At 43.2% G+C, this 12,221-nt stretch overlaps 1 protein-coding gene across 2 annotated transcripts; it reads right to left on the bottom strand.

Moving 5' to 3' along the window:
• Positions 1-506: 506 nt before the first annotated feature.
• ttbk2b (tau tubulin kinase 2b) lies at positions 507-11,955 on the bottom strand. 2 transcript variants are annotated; one of them, XM_061813214.1, is made up of 15 exons: positions 11,711-11,955; positions 11,236-11,352; positions 9,890-10,037; positions 9,196-9,269; positions 8,448-8,588; positions 8,253-8,357; positions 8,077-8,142; positions 7,604-7,696; positions 6,415-6,540; positions 6,172-6,329; positions 5,784-5,976; positions 4,834-5,045; positions 4,096-4,516; positions 2,643-3,295; positions 507-1,450 (listed from the first exon to the last, which is right to left on the bottom strand). In XM_061813214.1, exons 2-15 carry the CDS (start codon positions 11,296-11,298, stop codon positions 1,078-1,080), a joined length of 2,826 nt encoding a protein of 941 aa, XP_061669198.1. In that variant the 5' UTR covers positions 11,299-11,352; positions 11,711-11,955; the 3' UTR covers positions 507-1,077. The 2 variants fall into 2 exon arrangements, with proteins under 2 accessions (XP_061669198.1, XP_061669199.1); XM_061813215.1 differs by lacking the exon at positions 11,711-11,955 and adding an exon at positions 11,434-11,681.
• Between the last annotated feature and the right edge of the window lie 266 nt (positions 11,956-12,221).

Here is a 12,221-nt window from a genome sequence, read left to right as displayed (position 1 = left end):
AAGCAAAGTTCCCTAAGTGAATTCAAATTTTCAAAGCAATTAAAACAAACTGCAAAATGATATTCATGATAATGTGGTTAGCTAATATTGTTTCCTGTCATATGTGTTGTTTCTTGTTTAATCTGATAAAAAAAAGTATGATTATTGACCCATACTGAATAAATTACATATTTGAGAGCCATAGCATGCCAAAAACTAAAAATATTTTTCAAGCGTACACGTATTGTGGTTGAAGTGTATTTTTTGGGGTCTCTTGCAAACTGGCCAAAATCCACTTAATTGTGCCCCCTGGTAAGTTCGAAAAACATCTTTCAACGACATGAAATCGGATGGACATAAACGAAAATGTCTCAACGAACGTGAAATTGAAAAAGAAGTCAGCCATTTTGGATGAACTAGGGAATTCTTTTCAATGAGCCCCAATTGGAACCGGGTAACCTAAACCAATGATTCCCAATAACTGCAGCGTCACATTCATAATGTGCAGAGTGCTGCCAGAGATGATGTTTTTTTTTTTTTTTTTTTTTAATTTATTACAACCGTATTTGTGTACGGCAGCAACATAAAATGACAAGCAGGACAAAAGCTTTTCCACCAGATGGACCATCGATCTCTAACCAATGTCACCAACAATCACTGGTATGTGTTTTGTGATTTTCCAACTCTGCAAGTAAACTGAAATAATTTCAATATATATACACCATACTTTTTGTTTGGTGGTGTGCAATGAACTTTTTCTAATGCTTAATATGTGCCTTGGTTCAATAAGGGCAGAGAAAGCCTGTCCTAGATGAAATTAGATGGGTGACGTTAAATCACTTTTTTTTCCCCCTCAAATTTGAAGATTATTTGAAGCATTTGCCACGAAATGGGGTGTGAGGGCTATTGTCCATTTTGAATCATTTTCATCAAACATTCCTTTAAGTATATGCACAATCATTGGAGCGTTTCAAGGTATTATTCATGGGGCAATTTAAGCTAATGTAGCAAATAAATATGTTTGTCTTACATTACATACAGTGAACATTCCCTTGAGCAAAAACTCTATTTACACATGCAATCAGATCAGTCTTGTAATTAGCGTTTCAGTTTCCCTGAGCCTTTACCCTCCTGGATCAAACCTCTTCCTAAAGAGCGGGGGGCCCACGGACCCTGGCTGGACGACCTGCCTTGCGGGGGGCCGTGACGAGGAGGCGGCGGGGGCGGCGGCGTGGATGTCCCAGAGAAGCTCGACGGGGAGCGGCTGCGTCCCAGAGGCAGTGCCCTGCCGTCGCGGGGCTCCTGGCGGGACGGCGAGCAACTCAGCGAGCGGTGCAGGACGGTGGAGCCGCAAGGGCGAGGCGGAGGTGGGCTGACGAGCAGCCCGCCGCGGTCCTGCGGCAACTGGCTCAGATTGGACAAAGAGTCCGCGTCGCTGGTGCTGCTGGCACGTACTCGCAACCGCCGCCGCCTGGAAAGAGAGGAGAGAGTATGAACAAGGAATGCATAATAAACTGTTTAACATATTTTTGGAACAAACCTCCCAGTGACCAAAAACTTCAAATGGACACAAGAGAGTTTCAAAACAGTTGACAGGTTAATTTCTACATGACGCAAAATTACAATTTGTTGAATATTCATTATGAAGAGGTCTTATTTACTGAAATCAAATACGGTTTTAATCTTAATATTTTAACAGGGGGTCAAGTTAGATTTGAACTTGGATCTTTAATATCGTAGCGGCTTCACAACTCTTCCATCCATTGAATGTGAGTTTTTGGAGAGCTACTGGTGATTTTCGGTTGTTTGTGTACATTTCTAATAATGTAAAAATGCTTATCTAATAGAAGTCTGTGACTCACTCCAGCTTCCCATAATTTCTGGCCTACAGAGCGCACCTGATTATAAGCCTCACACAGTACATTTGTAAAGGAAATATCATTTGGTACATACATAAGCCGCACCTGTGTAAAAGCCGTAAGTGCCCACATTGAAACGCGAGATATTTTTACAAGGAAAGACGGTAAACAGAAAGCGTTTTCAAAGCTTTAAAACCTTAGCTTAGCTTAACATAGCAACAATACGCTAGCACGAACAGGGCTGGTAAAAAAAAAACAAAAAAAAAAACAACATACCGGTAAAAAAACAAAACAACAAAAAAACAGCCATGGCAGCTACCTCTAAACGCTAGCGCGGCGCTAACAGGGCCAGTTAAAAAAAAAAAAAAAAAGAAAAAAAACATACCGGCAAAAGTCACTTCCTCAACACATATATTCTACCGGTGTCACTCTTACGTTTTCCGCTTGCGGCCGTTAGAAAAAATGCACTAATTAGCCGCATCGCCGCATAAACCGCAGGGTTGAAAGCGTGTGAAAAAAGTCACGGCTTAAAGATCAGAAATTACGGTAGTCTGTTTAGCCACTACAGGAGAAAACAATTTGCGCAAAAAAAAGTAAGGTTCATAGTCCAACAGACATGTCAAGATCTTCAATGGTTTTGTCCAATTCCATGTTTGAATATGTTATACAGGTTATCATATCAAGTTATTTCTCCATTATGTTATATGAGCTAAATATCAGTTATTTGTAAACTGTATCATAAAGCAAAAATTCACTTTTTAAATGTAGGAAAATTCAGGCCATGAGTGTCAAATCACGTCATACCTGTGGTCAGCACAGGGGCCTGCAGACGGTTTCCCAGGAGGCGGGTGAGGCATGAGTCGGCTTCCGAGCTGCTCAGGAACAAAGGTGGCGCTCATGGGTCGTGGGATCTTACTTTTACTGCCCGATGAAGATGACAGAGAAAGAGGGTCTTCCACTCCGCAGTCCGACCTGGAGCCTCGCTCCGAGGATACGCGTTCTCGAGGGAGAGTGACCTGCAGGTTTTCGCAGGAAAGCGATGGAGAAGGGGAATGGGTGGGCGAGCCGGGGACAGGACTGCTCCAGCGATTTCGCCTGTCCCGGTGCAGGTTCCTGCCCGGAGAGTCCGGGGGGGTGGCCGAGTCTCGTACCGGGATACGGCTCATTTTTGGCGAGCACGGAGAGTCTTTTGGCCTTAAAGAAGTGAGGAGCGAACAGACCGCTTGAGGTTGCTGGTTCAGTTCTAACGAGCAGTCGGGCAGACCGGAATCACTCTCCGGGTCTTTTGTTACTGGAGTTGTTGAACCCTTAAGCGGGCTGGATGATGGGCCCAAATCCGTTTTCCCTCCGTCCTTTAGGAGTCGTCCAGGGAGTTCATCGGATTTGCTGGACGCAGCTTCAAGAGGTATCGTGTCACTCTTCTCGAGCACGGGCGACTGCGGGGTCCCGCTGGAAGACTGAAAAGAACTCGAAGATTAGGAGTGTGAATGAAAATTACATGGCATAAACAAGAAGAGTCACAAATTAATATTAAGTGGTGATACAAACATCTCAATTTCATTCCAATTGCTATCTGCTCATCTGAAATATGTACTTAATGTTTATAAATAGCAATGAGTATGAGTGAGGAGTACACGTGCTTCACAGTTCTTTAGGTTCGAGGTTTGAATCCCAGCTCTGGCATTCCTGTGTGGAGATTGCATGTTCTCCAAATGCTTCTGTGGGTTCGCGCCGAACTTTCTGAAAATTACATTTTTGGCCCACGCTGAGTTCTTAAGAGCTGTAGAATCTAGGGGTGTTGAGAATCTGTAAAGCACTTGGTCCAAAAAAACATGCGCGGCTATCATACTATGCACAGATAATTTAAGGGCACGGATGACAACACTTTTCGGTAACTGCAAAATCTGGTCTCAAAAATGGATGATTAACTCTGCTCAGGCAGCGATTAGAGGCGGCCGCCGCCCGGCAAGCAGCGAGCGTCGTGAGCCCCTTCGCGAGGTTCCATCACGGAGCGCGTTAAGAAAAGCAATGGTGTGATGAAAAAATATCACTGCGGTTCTCCTATCATATTTTGAGGTCATAGGTCGTAGTATTCTCAGTAGGTCTGTATTTATTTTTAATCACTTTATTTAGCAGTCAACAGAGAGTAACACGGCAACCATATTATCCTACTTTAGACCCGCCAGACTTATGGCATGCTGCAAAAAATGTCTTTTTATTTTACAATAGCCTGGCCGCGGAGTGGGAACATGCCTACCTGATCCATTTGTGGCCGTGCCATGACGACGGAGGGCATCTGCCCCAGCATCCCTGGCAGTCTCCTCTGGCCGAGTAACCATGACCCGACTGAACAGTGAGACAGAACAGGACTGATCGCTACAGCTGGGCCCTCCTGCAGTGGTGCGTGGCTTTCGCCGTTGGCAGCGTTCGGGGCCGCTGCTTTGTCTTCGCGCTGGGCTTCAGCTGAAGGCTTGATGGCTACAGAATTGGCGCCTTGTTCGAGCTCCAGCACCACCCACTCCTGGGAGTCTCCCTCTTGGACCGCAGGACTGATGTTGACTGCGACAAAACCGCTGCTGACTGCACCTTCCTCCGGGTCGGCCGTACCCGTGCCAGAATGATCGTCAGACAAAACTTTCTCTCCGATGTTAGAAAGGACTGGAGGCGTTTTTCCGCGACTAAGGGGGCAAAAAAAAAAAAAAAAAAAAAAAAAAAACAAGAATAAAAGAAAAAACAGCAAAAGTGTTTGATTTCCACAAAGTGCTACAGTGAACCTTTGCCACCTTTTCATTAAGCTAATGTACTTTTCAAGAAATTATATGGATTCGTTGAAAATTTCTGTTTAAGTATTAAGTGTTTCATTCTTGATTTTCTGCCTCAGTTTGACCTTAAATTTATCACAGAATTTTACCTATCCCATATAAGTCTGGAACGTAGCCCCGTGACAAATGAGGATTCAATGTATAGCTCTACAATATATTTTTGATGTACTAACCAGGACTCAAAGAAGCGCTCAAGAGTAGGCTTGGGCTCAGGTGCGAGCCTCCTTTCAAACGCCAAGCTCTGACTCTGACGCATCTTCCGAAGCAGAGGCACAGCCCGGTCCAGGAACAGGGTCTCAGATCGTACTCGCCTCGGAGAACTCTGTGCGGAGCCAGCGGGGCTTTGGTTGCCCTGGGTCTGATTGGGCTCTTCCTCAGTCACCACCTGAAAAAAACATGAGCAACAGTGATTATTTGTATATGCCCATGTCATATCCTGTGAAAAATACTCAGATGTATCTGATGATAATATAATAGTGACGTGACTTTCAAACTTGGCCTAATATTTGACACCTCCCTTGTACAAGAATTCATTCTCCACTCAGAAAATGTTTTTCAGATGCCTGTTGTGGCATATCTGTTTATAACGCTTAAAGTTAAACGTGTGTGTGAGAAAATAGAGCACGAGAGGATGTTTTGTGAAAGAGATAAATTAGTTTATTAGTTGTTGACAGAATACTAAAACAGCATCAAACATGCATTCATTCATTCATCTTCCATACTGCTTATCCTCACTGGGTTTGCTGGCATGCTCGAGCGTACCCCAGCAAGCCGTCTTCGGGTGAGAGGCGGGGTAAACTCTGAAATGGTCGCCAGCAAACATTTACTGCATATACAAATCACACCGGCCTACTGTTAGATGTACTCTGATGTCGACATTAATCTGTCTGCGGTTTGACGATTTTGGGAACAACAAAGCAGAGTGCCAGTCAATAGAAAATGACAAACCAGCAAACCTGCATAGACATTTTTAATATGCAAACTACACACGAGCTGACATTCTGACTCCAAATAGAGTCAGAAATGTACAGCAGATGTGCTACCCACTAATTTACTGTCCTGTACAAGCGTCAACATGTACGGAATGGCACAGGCAACAGAAGGCGAACTGTGCAGAACTGACCTTCCTGATCACTGGCTCAACATGTTTCTGGTTTTGAATGCGGTCCATTTCATCCCATATGCCTCTCGGAGGCACGGTAGCGGCAGGCATAGGGGGGCAGTTGTCAGCATCGCTGAAGCGCTCTCCGAGCATGAGGACGTCCTCCGTGTTCTCCCTCTGCAATTCCACTGGCAGTACCGATGCATTGGCCATGCTGTGGAAGAGAGAGGGGAGGGAGGAGGGAGTAAAGAGTGAGAGAGAGGGGTCGGGGAGAAAGAGAGAAATGTCACCCTGGAGCTAAAAAAAAAAACTTTAAAAATTTTATTCCAGCACTTGCACTCTACTATGGGTAAAAGGATAAGGAATAACAAGAGCATATATATAAACATATATATTTAGTGACGTGTACCCCATGTGTGCTGGAGTGAGGCGGGTGAGCTCCTGGCCAGTCGGTGGTGCCGCAGCAGCGGTCAGCATGTCCTCCGTGTCGCATTTCTCCCAGTCATAGGGATCATTGTGCAGCACATTGTGGCTTTTCATAGCGCTGTCAAACAGTGACATCAGCATCTGTCACGAGGAAACACATGTGTCAGCATTTTAGCACTCGGGAGAGGACTGAATGTGATAACGCAAACGTGATTTTATGGCAAACCTCATAGTCTGGCTTGGTGTAGTAGTCTAAGCTAAGGATGTGATCCAAGAATGCGGTAAACTCAGATGGTAAGTGATTAAGCATGAGGCGGTGGTCATATGCCTCTTTTAGATTTCCTACTTGCTCCTGTCAAGAGAGGAGGAAAAAAAATGCAACTCACACTCCAAGTACATACATTTATATATTAACGGCACAAAATTCTGCCTTTACAAATACTGCTCAATATTTTTCCTCTTAGATATACAGTGATGCCTTGGTTCTCGACCACAATCCATTCCAGAAAACCGTCCGAGAAGTGATTTGTTCGAAAACCGAATTGATGTTTCTCATTACAATGAATGGAAAAAGAAATAATGTCAAGCCTTCAAAAATTAGGCTTTTTAAAGCATTTTTTTTTTTTAGCTTTAACTGATAATAAACTGCATAGTAGAAATACATGTATAGTTTAAATACTTTCTATGATAAAATAATTTAAGAACTATATACATTTTTGGTTTAAAATGTATGCTTTAGTAGGAGAGTACACATGGCTGGGTGTGCATTGGCGTAACCGTAGCGACTCGGCCCCCAGCCTTGTAAACTTTTTTTAACCAAACTGCAGAATATAGATTGGGGTTTAACACCGTTGCACTCGATAAGAAGAAAAACAACAGTCACTACCGGGACACGACTGTGTACAGAGGCTGCGTTATACAGAATAACAAAAGTGCGCGGGTTGCGCCGTGCGGCTTATGTCATTTCCGTTTTTTTTCGAGGGCGTTCGAATTGACAATAACAAAATGCGTCGTGGGTGGGTCAACTGCTTGCACCGCACGGAATGTTATTTCCGGGTTTTTTTTGGGGGGGCGTTCGAATTGCCAATAAAAAAGCGCATCGTGGGTAGGTCAGCTACTTGTGCCGCGCGCATTGTCATTTCTGGGTTTTTTCGGCGTTGTGGGAATTCACAACAAAGCGCGTCATGTGTCAGCTGGTCTGGCCACAAGCAATGTTATTTCCGGGTTTTGTCTGGGGCGTTCGAGTACCGATTTTTGTTCGAAAACAGAAAAAAAATTAAAAAAAAAAAAAAAAAAAAAAAAAAAAATCGCTAAATTTTCATTCGAAAACTGATTTGTTCGAGAACGGAGGCTTTACTGTACATTTAAGTTGGTACCTAATGTTTTGGCCAGTAAGCATGTGCACAACATTGTACCTTGTCTTTAAATTTCCTCCATGGGAGCTGACCAGACATAAATTCAACCAACATGTAGAAGAGCGACCATAAATCGTCATGACGACCAATTTCCTGCAGTCAAAAAAAATAAAATAACCACACATTAAAACAGAAAATGCACACAGCCAACCACAAACAATGGACAAATGACATTTAAAAGAGATGCATATTTGTTTATAATGGTGTTAAACTTGGCACTCACTAGATGGTTTGACAGTTATCAATGTTGCTAAATGAAATGTTTGCTGAATGGACACATATGCCAGAATTTTATTATTTTTTGTAAAGATTGTCTTACCCAAAAGCTAATTTTATTGTGAGGAAAATTGCTTTTTGTCTCCTAGAAACCTAATTCTAAAGCTCACCTTTGCTTCAAACATTCATTAAAACCTGTACCTACCTTCTTGATGGTGGTTATAAAACACAATGCACAGGACAAAACATGAAGTCACCTTATTTTTATGAGTATTGATTGAAGCATATCGCACAGTTCCTCTGAAACCGGCCACAGACCGAGGCTAGGGGGATGATTTTACAGAAACATTTGAGACATTTATTCATATTTGTACAAAACAAATGTCAGTTTTATACATTTTATAGTGACAAGTTCTTTTATGTGTGCACTTACGGGACGGAGCTCCTGGTTGGAGGTCATGTACTGTCGGGCCAAACCAAAATCCAGCATGTAGCAGCACCTGCATGTACTTGCTAGTCTTCCCATTGCAAAGTTAGCCTATGAATGACATAAGTGAAAGGAATCAATTGTGAAAATGATCATTTCAATGTAAAAATACAATATTATTTAATGGAACTGTTATCTTACTGGTTTAATGTCCCGGTGCAGGAAGCCCACAGAGTGGATGTTTTCGATGCCCAGTAAAATCTGCTTGCCGAGCCTCAGAGTTGTTGAGACGGAGAATGTACCGCGGGCCCTGCTCCTGCGCAGATCCGCCAGGTTCCTCCCCTTTGGACAGTCACACGTTAACAGTCGTTATTCACATTCAAACAAATTTTCTTTTTAATAAGTTTAGATTGAAATGTCACTGCACGAGCTTGAAGTATATGTTGAGAGACTTCAGTTTAGTGAACTAATGTAATAATAATGTAATAATGGCAGCATGGCGGATGAGCTGGTAAAGCGTTGGCCTCACAATTCTGAGGTCCCGGATTCAATCCCTTTACCCGCCTGTGTGAAGTTTGCATGTTCTCTCCGTGCCTGCGTGGGTTTTCTCTGGGCACCCCGGTTTCATCTCACATCCCCAAAACATGCAACATTAATTGGGCACTCTAAATTGCCCCTAGGTGTGATTGTGAGTGCGACTGTTTGTATCTATGTGCCCTGCAATTGGCTGGTGACCAGTTCAGGGTGTACCCCGCCTCCTGCCTGTTGACAGCTGGGATAGGCTCCAGCACTTCCCGGGACCCTTATGAGGATAAGCGGCAAAGAAAATGGATGCATGGAATTTACCAAGCACTTTGAGTGCTTTACAATTGTGCCGAATCAGCACTCTTCAAACACATCCTTAATATTTATCCTTTTTGTAATACATGGAAACCATGTGAACACATACCTGGAGTTCCATCACCACATAGTTGAAGCGTTCGTTGCGGCCGGCACTGACAAAGCGACACACATTATCTTTGCCTGGTGAAAAACAATATAATGTACAGGTATCATTTATTATAAATGGTTTTTGACTTGGAAACAATGTTGTCAAAGATACTTGAGGAGTATCTTTGACAACATAGTTTCTGAATCTGAATCTGAATAATCAATAAAAAAAATTGTCAAACGTAGGTAAGCATTTTTTGAAAGCATTGTGTATTAGCAATCAATATCCTCGTGCAGAATTATATTTATTGATCAAGCTATCACATGTTCAGTACAGATAAGATAGTTGCTTCACATGTATAATTTTCTGTTTCTTGGAAGCAACTTTGAGCTCTTTTGCAAAACTGTACAATTCTTTTTCATGAGATGATTAGCAGGTGTGTCTCCTGTTCTTGTTCACACAATCTTTTAGGAGCCTCAAAGCTCGATTCCTTCTACAACCTATTTGATACTCATATTTGTATAAATGCCAAGCTATAATGGAATTTTGTAGTCTATAGTTGCATTTTTTTAAATGACAATCCTTGGCTGTATATAGAAGGTATTTTTACGTTCAGTTCCAATGTTATCTACATATGAATAAAACCCCAAACTGACTATGAGTCAATTGCCTAGACTGCTTATCTAGTGGATGTGACACTTGTGTCGCTCACCCTGCAGTTTCCTTAACACGGCCGCCTCTGTCCTCTGCACTGGTTTGGGGTGGGTGGCAGACTCCACTTTCATGGCAACGGTTGCCTGGCTCAGGAGGTCCAAGACCTCGTAGACCTCCCCGAAGCCGCCTCCGCCTATCTTTCTCACCTACAGAAGAGTTTTACATGCGATAAGTGCCCATCATGCCTGCTGGGGACAAAATCAGTAGCTCTCAACTGTTGTCACCCTGGAAACGCCATTTTCCTATTGTAGCCATGTTTTACAAAAGGGCATTAAAGAAAACCCGTTCAAGATTAAAGATTGAAAACATTTCCTTAAACATGACAACTGCATGTACCAAAAAAATGGTTTTGTAAGATTAAATATCACAGTTTGGGTGTTTTGATAACACTACCCTAACATTTGTTGAAAACCCCAATAGACCCCAAGGACCTGCTCAGTTTTATAGTGCTAAATATAGTATATAGTCACAGAGTGGATGTTAAGTCAAATCTTTTGTGTGCATTTTGGAAGATGTTTGTTGGGACTTCCCTTTGCCACTCTGCCTCCCTGGATGCACTTCAACATCATATATCTTTTCGCTCCAAGATTTTTGCCGTACTGGCAAACGTGCAGACCGCTCGATAGCATATGCGTACGTATGTCTATAAGTTATAACTAACCCGTAGTAAACAGAATGCTTCTCAATGAAACTTCAGAGTGAAAATAGCGGTGAAATACCACCAAAATCCTCCCGGAAATCGCAATGTTGTCGTTATTATAAACACCAAATTTAATGCAAACAGATAGTGCCGTAAACAGGTAGCAACGGCGTTTTTGCTATCACAGCTGTGACTAATTTCACGAGGAGCGTCGCCGATAGATGCTGGCAGCCGGTCTTGATCACAGCCTCGCCCCGCGTCAAGCCGTACCCTACCCCTACCAACCCCCCCAGATTTTATCAACGGATTTACACATTTCACAAAAATGCCAATTTCATCTGAAAAAAGTCAGAATCCGCTGAAAATTCTCATCTCTGCTAGTTGGAATGCACCACAGTAGCTGTCACAATTCCAGTAAATTTCCACACAAAACCGACATGGCCCGCAATGATACAACAAAATCCAATGAAAAGCAGCACTACTTGCAACCAATTCCTTGTTTTTGTCTCATGATGACATTCTTACAAACCAGTTCCTCGATATCTTGTATCCCAGTAGTCATAAACCGAGGACTCCCTGTATTTTTTTAAAATATCCACCGCCCACTCATAACCGATCTGCAAGCCACAAGTTGAGCATCACTACCCCTGAAGTACACCTGCTGTTTAAATAAGAAGTGAAGGGTGCTTCTAGTGAGCTCTTACCACTCTCCATCTATCTCGGACCACCTCTGCCGTTGACAGGATGTCTGTATGCTCGCCACTCATGGTGAGTGCTGTCTGCTGCAGTCCCAATTTGACATTAGTGGCACCAACCCATCACTGCAAACAGTTAATTCACTCCTTAACTCACAATGTCTGACACAGAGAAGGAAAATGGCTACATTTATATCCTGCAAATACCTTCATATCACTGGTTCGTATTTTTTAACAATTTCTGGGGGGCGAGGGAGGAGTTAGCTGGTTGTGCACGACATTCCAATTCAAATCGGGAGCTAGCTTGATGCAGCTAGCTGTAGTTGATTTGAACCGGATCCCAAAGCATGATAATGACAATAAATCTGGGCTAGGTAAGGTTATTTAATGTTAACCAAGTGCGAAGAGCCGCAAAGAAGCAAATTACGAGGCGGTTTCCAATGCTAACTAGCATGTTTGGCTAAGCGGCGAGCACCCGCGTTACCTCGCTTCGTTGCACCGGGGAGACCCCGGGAGAGAGCCTCCATGGTGCACTTCTCGACGGCCACGTCATAGCTACGGGTCCTTTATCTTGCGGATGAAAGGACGGTGATGGGGGCATTATCGAAAACGTGAGCTAAACTAGCCAGCTGATTATGCCCACGGCCGCCCCTTACAGGAGCTGCGGTGACGTCATAAAAGCTCCTGAATGAGCTGCAGAATCACCATGGCAACCATCTCCCCCACCCCAGTACAACACAACCAAGTTGACGTTGTCACTCACATAAGCTACAACAGCTGAGCCCAACAGTTGCTGTATAATCACATTTTTTAACGTTAGAGTCACGAAAACTTTCAAATGGTACGGAAACGAAATGAGTTGGAAGAGGCATGCTCGGTTTTCCCTCATCTTTATTGGCACATATTGTACAAAAAAAAAAACTCAATGCAGACCGCTAAACAAGAATGTCCCAAAAAGTAAATATTAAAATAATTAGAGGACGGGTCATACTGGC

The sequence above is a fragment of the Syngnathoides biaculeatus genome, chromosome 23 (assembly GCF_019802595.1).
Source record: "Syngnathoides biaculeatus isolate LvHL_M chromosome 23, ASM1980259v1, whole genome shotgun sequence".
Taxonomy (NCBI): Eukaryota; Metazoa; Chordata; class Actinopteri; order Syngnathiformes; family Syngnathidae; genus Syngnathoides; species Syngnathoides biaculeatus.
Note: the sequence above shows the minus strand (reverse complement) of the source record. Positions and strands in the feature narration are given on the sequence as shown.